At 42.0% G+C, this 20,123-nt stretch overlaps 1 protein-coding gene across 1 annotated transcript in view; it reads right to left on the bottom strand.

Annotated features, from left to right (window-relative positions):
• Positions 1 to 20,123, bottom strand: part of LOC137653436 (DNA repair protein RAD51 homolog 4-like) — a 177,739-nt gene that overhangs the window by 83,751 nt on the left and 73,865 nt on the right. The window contains exon 3 of the mRNA XM_068386829.1: positions 4,131 to 4,341. Within this exon, the coding sequence (XP_068242930.1) occupies positions 4,131 to 4,341 (211 nt within the window). The remainder of the gene's footprint in view (positions 1 to 4,130; positions 4,342 to 20,123) is intronic.

Raw genomic sequence — 20,123 nt, 5'->3', positions numbered from 1 at the left:
CTTGGGGTAGAATTTTTGGCTGCCCTTCACATAAAGTGACTATTTCCCTGTTAGCTTTGAAAACATTTAAACGCTCATTTCCTCCGTTTTCAAATTCTAAGATAAAATTTTTTTCATAATTCACTACTTCATAGTGACCAGGTAATACCTCTACTTTTCTATATCTTTGAGTACTATCATCATTTCTCACACTCTCTCTCTTATTCTCTAGTGTTTTCTTATCATTATTTCCATAACAAATATAAGGTTCCAACGTTACTATGTTAGAACCCGAGTTGGAGCTGTCTGTACCGAGGTCCATGTTTGTATTTTCCAAGTCGTCAACAGAGGGGTGGGTTTTTTTGTTATGAGCAAGCCGGGTTATCCACCTCTTATCGGGGGATGTCAGTCCTCCTATCCCATGTGGCCCAACACGAGAAGAGGCTTCAGCGGGGACCAGTCCTCTATTAGAGAGGGGCTGCCTTTCTTTAGGTGGGCGTACACTGGTCAGTGGGGGTAGTTAGCCCCTCCCACCGTCGATTCCAATGCCTGGCATCACCCATTACCCGCAAATATGGGTGACTTAAAACCGGATCACTGGAGCCCGACTCTTAATAGACTTGGTCTGCACCCAATGGGGTCTGCCAGAGGGTGATGGCGTCTAAATTGGCACAGGTTGAGATGGAATGCCGTCCATCCCACACTGTGCCAAATCCAAAGCAGCATCCAAAGTATAATCAAACATGCCAAAGTCGTCAACAATATCGAGCCCAAAAGGAAGAGATGGGAGAAAGAAGAAATAACCAAAAGTGAAAGAGAAAGTGCTGACTGATTTAGTTGGATCGACAGCTGGGCACCGAGGTCCAGTGGGGAGTAGTTCCCACTGTTCATTAGACCCCAGCTGCTAATCCCTAAGCCCCCCATCCTCATCAAGGCTTCAGCATCTGGGGGGTCGTCTGATGGAGGGGCAGAAGATGTTGAGGGTAACGGCTCCAGTGCTGGCACCGACGGAAGGGACTCCGACTCGACTTCATCATCTTCCTCGGGAGGTGGTGTAGACTCCTCCTCGAGATCATCCTTAAGAAGATCCTTTTTGGTGTCCGTGGACACCTCAGACATCCTTTGCTCCTGGTGGACCTCCATGCCTTGTAGTGCTTCCGCCTTAAGGAACAGCAAGATGCGCATCCTTTCATTAGGAAAGTACGGTCCCGTAGAATTCTTTTGGAACCATCGTACCCATCTACGCAGCTTTGCTCGTGCTGCATCCCTCGACTCCGATGACTTGGGGTCGTCGAAACCATCAGTCACCAAGTTCCGGCATATGCTGCAAGTCTTGGGGGTCACAGTACCGTAGGGTTTCTTTAGTGCTGGTGCAGGGGGCATGAGACCTGCACCCTTTGTGGCCACAGAAGTCCTTACTCCTGTGGTTGCAGAAGATGACATTGCACTTCACTAGGTCCTCCTGTAAAGAGAGGAAAATTAAATGAGTATGCGGTTATTTATCTCACATGATAAACAATTTATGTAAAATATTAATATTAATATTTTAACCATTATAGCTTAGGATAGTCAAGCTAGAAAGGAACTAGGAAAGACACATACTTGTGTTTCCTGTCCAACCAATTGCTGTGACCTCCCCCAAAATTAAAGCCATAGAGTGTTCCTATTCAGGAAACCCAAGAGAAGGGTTCTAACCTCTAGGGGTAGATAAGTGTATCTTATCACTGACCCTTCTTAAGATCTTAAATACTGTGGGGTAAATTGTTAACTGATAAACTATCAGTGTATTGAAAGAAATCTTTTCTTTCGATATAGGATTGGTCTCAACAATAGACTGCAAGGATACACACATTGGAAAATAACTACTGTATAATATACATTACAGTTTTCTGTCTGTAGTATAATCTATACTGCAAATATACTGGCTACTGTATAATCATATACTGTAGTTCAGCTGGCATGTTGCCAGCTAGGCTAGCACCTGGCAGCACAATCCAGCCGGCATACCGCCAGCTGGTTAGTACCTGGCAGCACCGGCCCAGCCGGCAGGTTAGTACCTGGTGCCGACTGGGTTAGTACCTGATGGCACCGCTGGGTTAGTACCTGGCGGCACTAGCTGACAGAGAGAGAGAAAGCATGGAGTGAAGGGCTACCTTATTAAATGTTTGTTAACAATAAATAAAGGTGTAAGTACTTAATCTTACTGCCTTCCTCCGGAATGAGGGTTCAAAAGGAAGGGGAGAATGTATCATTCAAGCTTCCATCCAACCACAAAAACCGTTGCCAGTCACTGCCGGCTTAGGGGATGTGGATGGCAATCCAAGAGGGGACTGAAGAACACTCGACAGTAGAGGGGTCTCCCACCGGCAGCCGTCACAGACGGCACAACCTTTCCCGGAGCATTACGTCCATAAGGGAAAGACTGAGTGACTATACAGCTGCTTATGTAGGAGCCAGGCCGGCCCCACAACCTACCCGGCAAGCGGTGAAATTGTAGGACGACGGCCACAGGGTTGCGATGGCTAGGCCATCACTAAAGGACAGAGAGAGGCAGGGAAAGGGTCCTGTATTAAGTGTGGGAGAAGCCGGCAAGGTTGCCGCCACTACCACACAAGGGAGAAACTGTTTCAGTATCGGCACCATCCTAGGCTGCAGAAGAATATCTATTCTTCAGTCTAGGGTCTGCCGAAACAGTGTTAGGAGAAGTCAGCAGGATTGCCGCCACTTCCAAACAAGGGAGAGACTTAGTTTCAGTATCGGCGCTATCCTAGGCGGCAGAAGAATACCTATTCTTCAGCCTAGGGTCTGCTAAAACAGGACTAGTCTTCTAGACCGCAGGGGAGAAGGTGGCAGCATCATACTACCACTTCAGGTGCGCCCTAGGGAGGCATAGCCTCCTATGCCGGCAGCTGTAAGCCGGCAAGGGAGTGACTACTCGCCCTGCTGCTCGGCCGCCGGCAGAAAGATTGAATACTCTGAGGTTCTGTCGAAAAGCAAAGCCGGGATACTCGCCGACAAGGGTGGGAGACAGAAAACACTAGCCTAGTCAAGCCGGAGTGACTACTCTAAGGCGAGACCAAGATAGGGTTGTCGCCTATGGCGGCACTCAGAGGGAAGGAGGGATTACCCTTAAATCTCCACAGGAGACGAGTATCAAGTTATATAAATACTTCTAGGAGATATCTATCTCCCGTTGAATTGATAAAATGATACACGAGGGTAAACTGGGATCATGTATGAAAGTATACTAAAGCGCGTAGGCTAGGTAGCCTAGCGTGGGGCGAGATTTCGGTTACCTAAATCGCCGAAACTCTAACGTATACGATCGACATAAGAAAGAGGATAATATATGTATAAATATATATATCTTTACCAGTATAATTGTGCCTAAATAGCTTTTATAATTTATTAATGCTATTACAACCGGGAATGTCGTTCTGCTAACTAAATAACACATGCGTCATGAACGACAGCGCCCATGGTGGCTCCGGTGATCGGCCAAGCTCCGAACACATAAAATTACTCTAATTTCTCTGTGAAGCAGGAGCTAAAAATTATACACTGTAAAGAATAAATACTCAACTTTCCAGAGGCAGAAGAAGCTGGAGATTGCATGAATAATCCTCAGATAATCGATCACAACGTTAGAGCAACAGGGAAAACCGCCGTGCCAATTCATTACAAAAATAGGCATAAGCCCCATCTTGGATACTCGTAATAGTAAGGGAGGAAGGGTAACCTTGATAAGGGCTCCCCTTCTATTTTCGCCACTCTTCCCCCTCGAAACAAAAACGCTATTCGAGGTGAGGATTGCTATGTGACGTATCAAGATATACGTCCCCCGATATTATGCGATATCCTTAAGGAAAATTTTAAGGATATTCGTGCCAGGAGTTAGAATTCTGGAGACCTAAAGGTTACTTCTCTGGGAATATCACTGTAGCCAAATATCCCTTAGAAAGCTACCAATAGGATCCTTCCATCAGGACGACATGGCCTGAGCCCCAAAAAAGATATTAATTACAACATATATAATTTAACTGAGAGTTCTAGTGTCAAGCTAAGCAAATGGCAACCTTATGCAATATATATATAAAAACAATTACAAATTGGAACTCTATTAATGGGGTTTATATCACTGCAAAACTAACCTCATCTTCTCCTGCTATTTTTTCAATGATGGGTCCAATCCTCCTAAATGATACATTGGTTGCGGAATCAACATAGAGTACATGAAAACCAAGTTTTAGAACAGAATGAATTGCCAAATATGCACAAAATGTAGTTTTCCCTACTCCTTCCACACCACATATTTCAACTACTTCTCCATTCATTAGTCCTCCACCCAAGAGCAAATCCAAACTGAAAATAGTAAAAATATTTAACTAATAAACGAGATATTTTGGCAGGTATAAAAAAATATAGAATAGGCTTAGAAAAAAAACATTCAATATTTCAATATAATTAGCTTCTTGAATGAATAACCCCTCAACCGAATTCAACATATCAGACTGCTTTACTTAACTAGCATACTAGGGCAGTTTTTGACAAGTACTGCACCTTACACCCAATATATTTTACTGATTTTCACTGAATGATACACGTGAGGTGCAGCTTATTCAATGTTAAAAACATTATTTCCCATCAAATTAAAAGTTTATGAAAAAGACTTGAAAATTTCAACTCATATTATTTCATTACTAACAGTATAGGTAGCCTACATGGCTCTCCAAGGTGTTCAAGGAGCTTTACTGAAGGTTTAATTCCCTCCTTTTCTTTTCTTTGTTAGGTCGCAAGTCTTGGATAACTAAGATTCAACAAGAGGTATGACTGCATAAAGAATTACTGCTAACTGTTGGATATCTCGAATGTTGAAATATAAGCTATATGATTTCAAGTAGGTCAAGGACAGTGGCTCCTCATCATCAAGATCTCAGCATTGATAATGTTTCTTTAACTCTGCATGACTCTTGAAAATTTAGGTGTGATTCTCGACAGCAAATTTACTTTTGAGAAACATGTTAGGTCTGTGTCTACTTCAATTACCCAAAAAATTGGCTTATTGAGAAAACTTTTTAGGATTTTCGGTGATCAATTCATTCTGAGGAAGTGTTCTTATTCTTTCATTCTACTTTGTTTTGAGAATTGTTCTCCTGTCTGATCTTCAGCTGCTGATTCTCTTCTTAATTTGTTGGACAGGAACTTACGGTCTATTAAATTTCTTATTCCTGATCTAGATATTAATCTCTTGCACCATCATTCAATTAGTTCATTATGCATGTTGCATAAGATTTTTCATAACTCTGACCATCCTTTACATTCAGATCTCCCTGGACAATTCTATCCTGTTCATAATACTAGACAGGCAGTTAATTCTAATAGCCAGACCTTCTCCACCATGAGGCTAAATACTACACAGAATTCTAGAAGTTTTATTCCAGCTGTGACCAAGTTGAGGAATGATCTTCCTAATCAGGTAGTTGAATCAGTAAAACTTCAAAAGTTCAAACTTGCAGCAAATGTGTTAATGTTAAAGAGGCTGACATAAGTGTTTTAATAGTTTATATATGAAATATCTGTTTTGATATTACTGTTTTTTAAATATTTTATCTTAATTGTTCATTATTTCTCATATCGTTTATATTTATTTCCTTTCCTCACTGGGCTAATTTTCCCTGTTGGAGCCCTTGGGCATATACTGTAGCATCTTGCTTTTCCAACTAGGGTTGTAGCTTAGCTAATAATAATAATAATAATAATAATAATAATAATAATAATAATAATAATAATAATAATAATAATAGTCTTCTTTACTTATCAAAATTTTATAAAATTTTGTAACTTATCTGAAGGCCAAACCCTAGCCATAAAATAAATTGAGGGGCTACGTACTTTATATAGATGAATGTCATGGAGGGGCATGATGCAAATTATGGGGCATGGAGTTGAATCTTGAGTAGGTCAAGGACAGTGGCTCCTTAACATCTGCATCTCAGCATTGTAAATGTTTCTTTAACTCTGTATAACTTAAAATTGTAGGTGTGATTCTCATCAGCAAATTTACTTTTGAGAAACACAATAACCCTGTTTCTTTATCAATTGCAGATAAAATTAGCTTACTGACAGTCTTGTAAGATTTTAAGTAATCAATCTATTCTGAAGAAGTGTTCTAATTCTTTCATTCTATCTTGTTTTGAGTATTGTTCTCCTGCCTGGTCTTCAGCTGCTGATTCTACTATGAATTTGTTGGCCATGAACTTACGGTCTATTAAATTTCTTATTCCTCATCTAGATATTAATCTATGGCACCATTTTTCAATTGATGTGATTCTGAGCCTAAGACGGAGGTGAAAGCTCGTGTCCCTGAAGGAGAGTGCTTGACCACTGGTGATCAGGAAGTACCAGAGGATTGTTCTGAAAACCAGTGCATGACTGAAAAGACACCTCGTCAGTCCAGTTGTAAGCATGTCTCAACTCTTGGTCGTAGGTCTAGTAGTATTACAGGAAACCTTATTTTGTGCATTTGTTGATATGGGGGCACAAGTTTACCTTGTCTGTATTGAGCCACCTTAACATAGAGTACCAGCTACTGCCAGGAGAACAGTAAGAAGGGCTGACTGGTACCTGTACCAGCATTCTAGGCTATGTCCACTTAGAGGTAAAGTGTCCTTACACCCCAAGAACAGTTGGTGTATGACCACACTACTGTTCTTCAATTGTCTCTCAAGGTACTCTCAGTCTCTTCGCTGCATACCAAGACCACTGTCATGAAGGTGACTGACCCTGAACCTGACTATGGAGTGTTCTCCGGGAATGCTCTTCTGTCGACAGATCCAATCATCAAGATGATCTACTCCGGAGTACCTGACTGACCTAGTTGCAGAGACATCTCCAGAATGCCCACTGCGAGATCGGGAAAACGACAGTAAAGCTCTGCTGACGCGTTTGGTACAAATCTTTGATTAGTGTAATCAGGGATATGTGCCAGCCGTGTTGAGAATGACAGACTTGTAAGATTTCAAGGGAGGTTGCTGCCCCACCAACCTTGAAAATAGTGACCTCTTCTTTTGAATTGGTTGCTATGGACCTTGTGAGTCTCCCATCAACCAGTACTGGTTTTATTGGGTGTCTGATGGTAGTCGAGCATTATTCCAAGTGGGTGACAGCAGTACAGTACTGTACCCATCAGGAATAAGAGCAGCAGTGCGATATGCAAAGCACTTGAAGACAGAGTTTTTTTTGTTATTTCGCATGTGCCAGCCCGGAAACTGACTGATAATGCCCCCGAGTTTATTTCCCAGGAATTTACTGAGTTGTTGGAGAGGTAGAATGTTGTACGTGTGAAAACAACTCTAGTAATGGCACAGGGGAGCGGATGAACTGTACTATTGGCGAGTTACTTAGAGCGATTTCTGGGAAATTTTGGAAATTTCACCCGTATTCGTCCAGAGCAGTACTCGGCTACAACCATTCCCACCATACTGAGATTGGTTGTACTCCAGCTGAGAACATACTGAAGGGTGCTCAGGATGTTGATAGTATTCCATTGCTTTCAGCAGAAACGAGATACCCATGGGCTGAAGGACATCCTCAGTACAAACCATTTAGGGAGGTTTCTCTGGTTCTTAAGAAGATGCATCAGTTGGGACACCTTCTGTCAAACAAGCTCATCCTTAGGTTTGAGGGGGTATTCCAGGTTACTAAAGTGCATGAGAAATAAGTCACCTATGAGCTGAAGATACTGTCTGTTGGTGAATTGGTAAAGGCTCACCATACCCAGCTAAAGGCATGGCTTGAATCTCCAGTCTATCTTAGGGAGCACTTTCTCTGGTATCCGACGGGCCCTGATCCAGTAACCAAGACTCAGAATATTCAGGACTTGTCAATAATAGTTCGACTTTGTCTGAAATCTTGGAGAGTTCAGATTCCAGTAGTGATAACAACTCATTTGATGTGACTGCACTAGTTGCATCACACCTTTTTTCTCGAAATCGTAACAAGCCCCGACAATAAAGGAAAAGTTACAGTCCTACGAGAAGTGTTCCTCAGCCCAAGCCCATCCTTAAACCAGCTAGGACTTATGAGAGAAAAAGAGCACTGGATGCTTGGTTATATCCACCAAAAAATTTCAATGAGACTACTGTATTGAAGCATAAACCGGTTTGAAATGGTACAGTCCTCCAACTGTGGGAGAACAGTTACACTGGAATGTGTTAAATCCCTGTTTTGACTCATGAATCGGTAGTTCACTCTCCTGTGCCAGAATTTCCAACACCACATTTCGTAGCTCCTCTTTCCGAAAGGAAGGTGTCATTCATCCTCCAAGGAATTGGGAATTTTAGGAAGTTTCCAGTACTCTGTTGTTGGAACCACTTTCTGCTGGATCCAAGAGATCCAGTCCCAACTTGTCTAGACCCGCTTGTATAAAAAGCCCTGTTTCTGACTCAGCAATGTCCAATTACTGTATGCCAATTATGACTTTCTTAGCTTTTTGCCACCCAATTTTGATGACCGACTGTTGCCTGAGAATCCCACCTCTAGCTGATTTAGTTCCCCATGGACTAGGTCCAAAGGTCCAATTCCTGACCTTTCTCTAGTTCAGCCTTGAGTCATAGAGTGAAGGCCTCATCTCACTGCAGAAAGGGAATTGCCTCCACTCCTGAGTTACCTCGAAATTCGAACCCTTTCCGGCATTCTGATGGAAGTCTGAAAAACAGGTCGGAACTCGAGTTACAAGTGATACAGTCGTGTGTATCTAATATGAATGTGACATCTGTTTGGGTCTTCTCGACCAGAGCTTTTCCCTGAATCTGGGCAAAAAATGTAAACGATCAAGGATGAATGGGGCACTGAGCACCACCCTTTGACTTTATATTGGGCAAGGGGACCTAGCTAGAACAGTAGTTGTTTAATATATTTCTAAAGGTATGCCGTGTCCCTTATTACTGGCATGCATGGAGTCCAACATAAATAGCAGCAGCCATATTTCAAGTTATTTCCACATTACAAACATTAGGAGAGGAAAAAATTATATCAAAAAACAAAACTTCAGGCTGGAATGGGGACTATCTTAAATGAGAAGAGAATAAAAAAAAAAAAGTTAAAAAAAGAAGAGCAAAAACTTTTAAAATATGAAAATGCAGGTCTACAAAACCAGGAGACATGAATATCTCCATACAGAGTCTCTTAGGAATCAATCCTGTAAATATTCAATCAACACACACACATACTGTATATATATATATATATATATATATATATATATATATATATATATATATATATATATATATATATATATATATATATATGTATATATATATATGTATACATATATGTATGCAGTGGTACCTCTACATACTATCTTAATTCGTTCCAGAAACTGCTTCGTATGTTAAAACAATCGTATGTTGGAGCAAATATTCCCATAAGAATACACTGTAATTTGTATAATTTGTTCCACACCCCAAAAACCTATATTAACTCCTTAATAAATTACTACATATACTGTAATTACACATAACAATAACATAACTGCATAAAATGAAAGAAGCATGTAAAAAAGATAACTATAAAGAAATAATAAATAAAAAATGTTTTACTGTATTGTCATTTTACCTTAGAGACAGGCCAACGCAGGTGTAGGATTTGCTACGCCAGGAGGAGACGGACGATCGGCGAGAAGGTAGACATGGTGTTAACATGTTCTTTAAATAAATACTCTCTCTCTCTCTCTCTCTTGTTCTTCTTCACTGTTAGTGTTAGACGTCCATTATTTTTTTCTGAAAGAGAGAGAGAGAGAGAGAGAGAGAGAGAGAGAGAGAGAGAGAGAGAGAGAGATTAAACAAAAATGTGTTGTGTACATATGATTTTTAATAGCGTCAACGAGTTGAAAGACAATTAAATGTAACTAAAAAAACAATATCAGCGAATTTGAATTCCTTTATCAACTAAAACAAATATTGATACAAACACACTCATGTGCGTATGCGCAAACACACACACACGCACGAGGAGACACGATCGGCGAGGAGCTAGAGATGGTGACTGGGATAACGTACCGTAACTTACACTACGGAAACTTTAATCTAAATTAGCTTATTTATTTTTTTTTCATATTTCATATTTTTTACATTTTTTTTCTTTTTATTTTTAATTTTCATCACTTTCAGTGACGAGTTACGGTATGTTATCGCAGTCACCATCTCTACCTCCTCCCCTACCCTCTGTCTCTTACTGCGTAGCAATTCTTGCACCTGTGTGTGTGTTTGTGCATACGTACATGAGTGTGTTTGTATCAATATTTGTTTTAGTTAATAAAAAAATTCAGATTAGCTGTTATTACTTTCTTAGTTACATTTAATTGTTTTTCAACTCAATGACGCTGTTAGAAATCATATGTACTGTAAACACATTTCTGTTTAATTTCTCTCTCTCTCTCTCTCTCTCTCTCTCTCTCTCTCTCTCTCTCTCTCTCTCTCTCTCTCTCTCTCTCTCTCTCTCGGAAAATAATAATAGACGTCTCTAACACTATAACAGCGAAGAAGAACAGAGAGAGAGAGAGAGAGAGAGAGAGAGAGAGAGAGAGAGATTTTATTTAAAGAACATGTTAATGCTATGTTTAGAGAGAAACAGAAAAAGAGAGAAGACTTTTTTAAAAGAGCTTGTTAATGTTATCTTGGTTTTCTTTGCTTCACTTTTTTCTTTCTTTCTGTTCATCATGCTCGCCCTTTTCACAAATGATCGTTGCCAACAATCTCTTTGTCCTTTATCCCTATCAACAAAAGGCGTTCAATCTCTTCCAGGGTATTGCTACGATGTCTTGTAATAATGGTGATCCCCTTCGATGGTTTATCTGCTTTAATAGCTGCCTTTTGCTTGATGATCGTCGAGATCATAGGCCTATTCCGGCCATATTGTTTAGCCATATCACTCACATGCACACTGCTCTCATGTTTTTCTAAAATTTTTTGCTTCAATTCTAACGAAAGAATTACCTTCTTCCTTGTCTCACCACTACCTGTACTGAAACTTGGCTTCTTAGGCACCATGATTATAGGTAAAATCAAAAAGGAAATGTGAGAAAAGGAAGAAAATAAGCACTGTTAATAACAGACCAAACATAGGACAACCACACAATACACACAACAGAGAACAGAGCACTTGACGCTCAATGGCATCCCTCTTATGTGCTGCCACCTACCGGCATAAACAAGATCTACATCGTATGTTGGAGCATTACTTCAAGTGTTGAGACAGAAATTTGGTTGAATTTTACTTCGTATGTTGGAAAATTCGTATGTTAGGACAATCGTATGTAGAGGTTCCACTATATATATCTATATCTATATCTATATCTATATCTATATCTATATCTATATCTATATCTATATCTATATCTATATCTATATATATATATATATATATATATATATATATCTGTATATGTATATATATGTGCATATATATTTTTGGGCTCAAGCCATGACATCCTGATGGAAGGTTCCTTTAGTAGCTTCCCAAGGGTATATATGACTACACTGATATTCCCAGAGAATCAAACTAAAGGTTTCACAGAATTCTAACTTCTGGCACGAGTACCTTTAAGATTTACTCCCAAGGATATCGTATATAATCAGGAGACGTATTCTTGACACGCCACATGGCAATCTGCACCCCGAATAGCCTTTACGCTTCGAGTGGGATACGTGGCAGAATTAGAAGGTAGCCGCATTAGAGGTTACCCTAGTTCCCCTACTACTATCGTATCACAACCGCGCCAATTACCTCTGGCGGTCATTCCTTATTTTGTAGCGCCTTGCTACGGTGGTGTTCCCTGTTGATCTGACATTTTCGATCGATTTCTAGGGATCTTTATGCTTTCTACGGCTTCTTTTTCCATCTAGAAAGTTGAGTATTCGTTCTTTACAATATGTATTTTAGTTCCAGCCTCACAATGAAATTAGTGTAATTATTGTGTTTGGATCTACGCCGATTACCGGTGTCGCCATAGGCGCCGTCGTTCATTGGGCATGTGTTATTTAGTTAGCAGAATGACATTTCCGGTTTAAATAGCATTAATTGTTATTATGAAAGCTATTTAGGCCTTTTATATTGTAGATATTTATATGCATAATTTTCCCTTTTTCTGTGTCGATCGTATATGTCAGAGTTTCAGTGATTTTAGGTAACCGAGATCTCGCCTTGCCTAGGTAACCCCACCTAGACAACATATACTTTCGACATTTCCCCGGTTACCCTTGTGTATCGGTTATCATTCATTGGAGATTGATATCTCCTGGAATTATATTACCCGTTACTAGTCTCGAATAGAGATTTATGGGTAATCTCTCTTCCCTCTGAGGTAGCCTTAGGCTACAACTCTATGCGTCGGCCTTGAATTTCGAACTCAGGCATGACTAGCCTGGAGTTTTCTGTTTCACCCCTTAACAGCAGACGGCAAGTTTTGGGATTCGATCAGAACCTCAGAGTATTTAGTCTTTTGTCGGCAGTCAGTCGGCGGGGTGAATTGCAATCTCCTGCCCGCTGAACTGCCGGCATAGGAGGCTAGCCCTCCCTAGACTACACCTGAAGTGGTTGCATGATGCTGCCACCTTCTCCCTGTGGTCTAGTAGACTAGTCCTATGCTCGCAGACCCTAGGCTGTAGAGTAGTATACTCTTGTGGCCTAGGATGGCGCCGGCATTGGAACTCTGTTTCTCCCTTGTTGAGAGGAACGGCATGGACTGCCATCCCCTTAACTGTATTAGCACCTCCTAAGCTGGAGAATAGAAGATTCTCCTGCCGCTTGGGGTTGTGCCGGTACTGAAACAGAGTTTCTTCAAGGTGTGTAGGTCCGGCAACATTGCCGGCCCCTCCCATACCTCGTATAGGACCCTCCCCCTCCTCTGTTCCTTTACGATGGCCGCGCCATTGTCTTTCCTGAGCCGGCGTCCTGCAACCTTACCATTGCCGGTGGGTTGCCGGAGCCGGCCAGACCCCCTCTCCTCAGCTGACGGCTGTCGGCTTCCGGCGGCCATGACGGCTGTGGGTGGGAGGTCACTTTTGTCACCAAGGTTCTCCAGTTCTCCCTTGAACTGCTGGCCACAACACCTGTTGTCAGCGTGTTGCTCTGGCCGGCAGTAGACCGGCACAGATAGGTACTGACTCAGTCGGTAGCATGCCGACTGTACTAATGCTGCCGGAGGCTGGCCTACAGTGGTAAGCCGGCAATGGTGCTGTGGCTAGATGGAAGCCTGAATGTTACATTCTCCCCTTCTATTTGAACCTTCTTTTTGGAGAAAGGCAGTAAAATTAGACTTTTACATCCCTTCTTACTGTATACATACACAGTAATAGATAGCCTTCACTCCATGCTTTCTCTCTCTCGCTCTTAGCTAGCATGCTAGCTAATCCGGCAACATGCCGGCTGAACTACAGTACTGTATATGTCTATACAGGTAGTCAGTATATTTGCAGTATAGTATATATGGCAGATGGAAAACTAATGTATATATCATACTAGTAGTTATTTCCAATATATCATGGGTATCCCTACCCAGGTATTTGCTGAACCCAATCCTATATTGATAGAATAATATTTTGTCAATATTCTGATTTGAAATCAGTTTCCATTTACCCTACAATATTAAATTTCGTAAAGGGCTGGTGGTGTGACACCTCTAACCCTTAAAGGGGAGAGCCCTTATCCCTGAGTTTCCCTGATCAGGAAACTCCCTGATTTAATATTGTAAGGGAGGTCACAGCAAATAGATTGGGTGGGATACACAAATATATGTCTTTTATCTTTTCTAATCCAGTTGGCTGCCAGATGGAGCAGCACACTAGCTGAACGACATTAGATATAATTATACAGTAGCCATTAATTTGCAGTATGGTTTGTAGTGTAAATAGAAAACTATAGTATGATTATACAGTAGTTATTTCTACATATCTTGGGTACCCTTGTGCGAGCTTCTGCTGGTGCCGTTCCTATATCGAAAGAATGGCATTCCTTCAATACTCTGGTTGTGAAATCAGTCCTCCTTACCTCACAGTGTTAAGTATAAGGGGGGACAGTGCCTTGTACACTTCCTTACACCTAGGTGTTCGACCCCCTTTTTACCTGGAATTCCCCAGTTGGAGGAATCTCCTTATCTTAATACTGAGGGGAGGTAACAGCATTGGCTCGCAAGGGATACACGGGTATGTGTCTCCCACTATCCCTCTATAGCTTTCTGTCCTAAGCTATTTTTGTCAAAAGATGACTTTTGCAAATTGTTTATGTGTGATAATCAATTGAATACTCATTTCTGTTCTCCTTTCCTTACAGGAGGGACACCAGATGATGCATCGCAGTTTTCTGCAGTTATAAGAGTGAGTATTTTCACGGGCATAATACATGCAGGTTTCATGCCCCAGGCAATATTATTTCCAAATCCCCACCCCTTCTGAGACACTCCGACCTGTAAGTAGGCCAGACCTTACTGTCGAAGGTCTCGAAAATCCCAAGTTATTAGAATCTGGTGTACAGCTTAACACTTAAGCATTTGGGTGTGAGATTTCTAAAATCTCTCCGAAACCATACCTACCTATATTACAGCTTCCTAAAGGTGAGACATCCTGTCCCCTATCCCTCCTTTCTCCACTCCAGTTTGAGGAGAGGAGGTGAGGATGGGGGTATCCTGGCCCCCTCTCGCTGTCAGTGCATACACGATGGTAGTCTCAAGCTGTCGAACTACGGTTAGTTTGGTTTCAGAAGTTATATGAAACAAAAATGCAGTTCCGTTGCGAACTCGCAAAAACACGGAAACTCTACGGGAATTGGACCGAAGATTTCACCTTTACATTGTGGTAACTGGCAAATTAGTGATCTTTTTAAAGGTTTAAAGGTTTAAAGTTCGCTCATGAATGGCAGAGGCAAGAGACAGTGACATTGCCCTAGCAATCAGGACAATGCCCTAGAGACTGACCATATATTATATGATCAGCGCCCAAGCCTCCTCGCCATCCAAGCTAGGACCAGGGAGGGCCAAGGCAGTGACTGCTGATGACACAGCAGATAGACCTATAGGCTCCTCCAAAACTTCAACCTTAGCTCACAAGGATGGTAAGGTTGCAGACACTAATGGCACTAACGAGTCTGAGCGGGACTCGAACCCCCGACTGGCAAATGCCAGGCAGAGACGTTACCAATCAGGCCACACCTTGTAGTGATAACAACGACGGCAGTCATTAAATTCACCGTCACATCTGACTCCGCCGCCGAGAGTCGGCAGTGTGTGCCCTTGGTCACCACCCAGTCAATGGCTGGGTTGGTATGCCTTCAGTCGGCAGCCCGCCGACAGCCCGAGGGGTCGCCAATGATTCAGATGGCTGCTGACTATGCGTATAGTTTTCACCACTACCCAGTCACATTGAATGCTGGCTACGATGGTGTGCCTTCTGTTGGCGACCCGCTGACAGCCGACGAGTCACTGACATGCCGGAGAACTGCTAGCCATATCAGTACTGAAGTACTGTGCCAGTTGACTTACCCCCAAGTACTAGCCTTGACAGAAATATGCCAGTTGTATAGGTGTATACAATACCCTGTACATCTGTAGTATGGGACCATATCACAGGCAGAAATCTTTGGTACATAACCATACAATAGAATGGTTTTCCAGTACGCTGTGCTTCTAAGCACAATCTCTTGCTGAGACCTACCTGATTTGGGGACTCACTTCCCCCCCTTTCTTACGCTGACTCTTCATCAGTCTCTTTGATTCTCATTATTATTTCCCTGGATGTAGGCGCTGTTTAAGCTACTCTACCTTTATGGGTTAGAATCTTCCATCAAGCCCTACTTAAAGAAGATGCCCTAAAATTAACAATTAGGAAGGCCACAGCAGTTGGCTGGAGGAATTCACACGTATGTGTCTCTCCTATTCTTTTCCAGCGTACTTATCCTAAGCTGTATACAATAAAAAGGAATCTTCTATTACAGTGAAACACTGAGAAGCTGATATACGCAAACGGTCAGGTATGACCTAAAAGGAGGACGGAAAAATTTCTTAGTTCTCCTTGGGATGTTAAACAGCATCCCACAGTTACAATGACCGTTGGTCCACAAACAGTCAGATATGTACACCTTCTGATCATGCGAAGCAAACAGACGCTTCTGGTAGGAGGGAGGTTCCTTCTGGATCGCTGGACCTTCGATCCTTGGGTCCAAGGCCTAACCAAGATGAGACTAGAATGGAAATGGACATACCTCCACCATCCTTTCCTCAACTCTTCCTACATTCCAAATCCCCCCTGGAAGAGTATACCTAGGAGCTCTAGAGCATACTAACGGTAAGGAAAGTAGAGTCCATCGATTTCCAAGGAAGGCTGTTTGGTGTTCACGTGAAGGACTCAAGAAAACTCTGAGTCATTCTGGACTTGGCGCCACTCAACAAGTTCAGAATGTTAATCCTTCTGAACATAAGGACCTTATTCAGTAAGGGGTGTTGGCAGTCTGGCCAGACCTGAAAGATGTCTATCGTCAACTTCCAGTCAGTCACCCCGTCCCCTCCTACCTAGGATCCAAGTTACAGAAGATAACATATATCCTAGACAAGATTCTCGTCGGACTAGATTCAGTCCTAGGATCTTCACGGAATTAGCAGACACAGTCAAGCAAAACCAAGCCTAGAAAGAGTTCAGGCAACAATGGACCTGGACGACAGGCTGGGGTGGGCAGCACCCGAAACGACTGTCTATGAGCATCCATGGAGATGATCCAGCCCTGGAACATCGGGGATGCAAAATAACTTCAGAAAGTCTCGATTCTCTCCAGCTCAGGGGCTTCAATGTTTTTAAAAAATCATTGAAACCTGTGGTCACCCTAACTCTCCTTTCCCTTGGGGATGTAAAAGGAGATCGCAAGGTCGGTCAAGAGACTAATGTAATCAGTCAAGATTCCAAGACACTAACAGGGAGGAGTTTTGAACTCTCTCCAGTTCACGATAATGACAGAACCAGTGCTACGAGCACAGCTGTAAGATGCGTTAAGAGGCTGAAGAAGATACGCATCAAATGCTCAAAGAGATCTAATAGGATCAATGATGGTCATTTCTTCTTCGCTTACCCTACAATGACCAAAGGCCACAGGCCCGTAGGCCATATTAGCCCTGTAATGGGTGGAGAAACTCTCTCCACGCAGATCAGACCTCCTTAGGCTGATCTGGGGCATCGAAGCGATAATGAGGCATCGAAACTGTCGAGGATAAGGGATGTCTCATTTCATTAGGGAATGTTAGCCATCCCTTCCTTAAGGGAATGGCACCTATCAGCAGCTCATGTATAAATGATCCGCAAGGTGACAGCGGATGCTCTTCTCAGGCTCAAGCCAATAGAGTTGGAATGGTACACGGACGCAGACCCATTCCCTCCAAGATGAGAACAAGTCCCCGAGCTGTAGATCGATCTCTTCATCACGAGCGTCATCAAGATACTATCTCAATATAGGCAAAGGCAAAATAGAATTCCTAGAAGAATACAAGTCTAGTCAACTAGAAGACAATACAAGTCTTCTTGGGAAAAGTAAGTTGCTTTGTAAAGCAAAAGGGACCGAAAGGAATCTCATGATCTTCTGCCTGTCCTTCTCTGTCCACCCCTATAATCAAGGTATGGTGGCCAACAGCACGATGGCCTTTGAGAAAGGAGGCTGTGCATCCTTGGATACTATGAGAAGTCTTGTTTCTCGGCCCTGTCCCCATATGAACCCTTGAGTAAGCACCAAGAGTATGGCCGGCTTTGCGAGAGAGGTCACTTGATTGGATCTTTGGATCCATGGACCAATATCTATGTGCAAGTCAGCCAAGACTAGACCTCTTCTATATGCCCTTTAAATGGATCTGACGATGAAGACATGTGCAGGCTTAGACCTGCAGCGACACCAAAGCCCATCTCATGGTCTTTGGACAAGGTCCTACATTATGCCTCACCTGTGAACAATGAGGTTTGTTCCCTCAAGGATCTAACCTAAAAGGTTATTTTTCGGTTCGCTATAGCCCTATCTGGGGATGAGGGCCACAATAAGTGGGAGAACTGCATCTCTTTCCTGATCCAACCTTTCTCACTAAGGACGACCTACCCACTAAGAGGTGTGGTTCCTGGAGAATCTGCCCACTGAAGGAAGATGTCTCTCTAGGTTTGCTAGAGTGCCAAAGGTCTATCTTCGTAGAACTTCAGACTTCAGGAGAAACGGCTCTTTACAGGAGAAACCTCTGGATCAAACTATCCCTACAACTGAGGGCGAAGCTCACGTACCTTATTCGCAGAGCGGAGGATCCTGACAGCACTCCTGCAGATAAAGATCCGAGAAAAATTGCTTCATCACTGAACTCTAAAGTGTGTGGACTTCAGCCTCTTCGCTCATTTACTGATCGGAGGTTGTCCAGAGTGTCTTACAGACACTATGCTAAGCAAGTCTATGGATTGAAGCATTATGTGGTGGGGGCAGGTGCTATTTTGGACCCTGTTGTCTCGCTCTGCGATGAACAGTACACTGATTGGGACTATCAATTAAAATGAGAAGGGGTCAGCATTTTTCGTGTGACCTCCCTTTGAATAAATGTTGCCAAGGTAACACCAAATCTGTTCAGAATCTCAGGTGTGAAATTATACGGATACCACTAGTGCCATGTGTATATAGTACACAGTGTTGTTAGACTATATCATGTACAGAAATTATAAAGAGAAGTCTTATTAAAAGAGCTTTTCTTCAGTCTGAGAGTGGCACTCATCATTTCTTCCCCTTTCAAAAAAGGGAACATTAATTTCTGTGTATGTCTCTTGTATAATTTCCTTATCAAGCTACATTCATTTAGCATGTAGTCATTTATTAGGAATACATGTCTATTAAAATGCAGTTGCGTCCTAATTCGCCCAACAATTGCATGTTTAAGATGCCAGAGTTCCTTGATTTACTCATGTAAGTATTTCTCATATCATTGTATGCTTACAAACAACGGATGGGGACACTGATATTGGTTCCGCAATATATACAATCCTTGAGACCGCTTGTATTCTCAGCGTATTCTTCTGTTTGTTCATACAATATATGCTACCTTGAGGCCCCTTTTTTAACGTCTAAAAATGACTCTTCCCTGCAGGGGGCCGGAAGCACTAACATTGTTAAGCTTAGTGATAATGACGGATAACGGTAACGTCATTTGTCTCAATTGGCCCTTTTGGCCGTAGAAATATTGTTCAAAGGTTAAGGCACTGATGAAAATCCACAGATATATTAATTCTCTGCTATGCTTCCATCAGGACGTCATGGCTTGAGCCCAAAAAACGTATCTTAAGCGAAAAAAAAAATCTATTTTTGGGTGAGATGGCCATGACGTCCTGATGGACCCACCCTTCTTTTCTATGAAAAGATCTTCACAGTTTCCCTCCCTGAACTACTGTATCTGTAGCACCATGCTCAACGCTACAAGGAATGACCGCCAGAGGAAATTGGCGCGGTAGTGATACGACAGTAGTAGGGAAACCAGGGTATCCTCTAATGCGGCTACCCTTCCAATTCTGCCACGTATCCCCCTCGAAGCGTAAAGGCTATTCGGGGTGCGGATTGCCATGTGGCGTGTCAAGAATACGTCCCCTGATTATATACGATTTCCTTGGGAGTAAATCTTAAGGGTACTCGCGCCAGAAGTTAGAATTCTGTGAAACATTTAGTTTGATTCTCTGGGAATATCACTGTAGTCATATATACCCTTGGGAAGCTACTAAAGGAACCTTCCATCAGGACGGCATGGCCATCTCACCCAAAAGTAGATTTTTCGCTTCGCTCAAAATCCGTTATATATATATATACTGTATATATATAAAGGGATATTGGTGAGTGTTCAATTAAATTTTTATTGATTTATATTGTGTATTAGTGTAGATATGGGGGGGGGGACCAAAATGAATGCACGGCGGATGCTGCCCGGACAGACCGACCCGCGCTGACTGTATGTATATATATATATATATATATATATATATATATATATATATATATATATATATATATATATATATATATATATATATATATTATATATATATATATATTATATATATATATATATATATATATATATATATATATATATATATATATAT

Source organism: Palaemon carinicauda, chromosome 14 (assembly GCF_036898095.1).
Source record: "Palaemon carinicauda isolate YSFRI2023 chromosome 14, ASM3689809v2, whole genome shotgun sequence".
NCBI lineage: Eukaryota > Metazoa > Arthropoda > Malacostraca > Decapoda > Palaemonidae > Palaemon > Palaemon carinicauda.
Note: the sequence above shows the minus strand (reverse complement) of the source record. Positions and strands in the feature narration are given on the sequence as shown.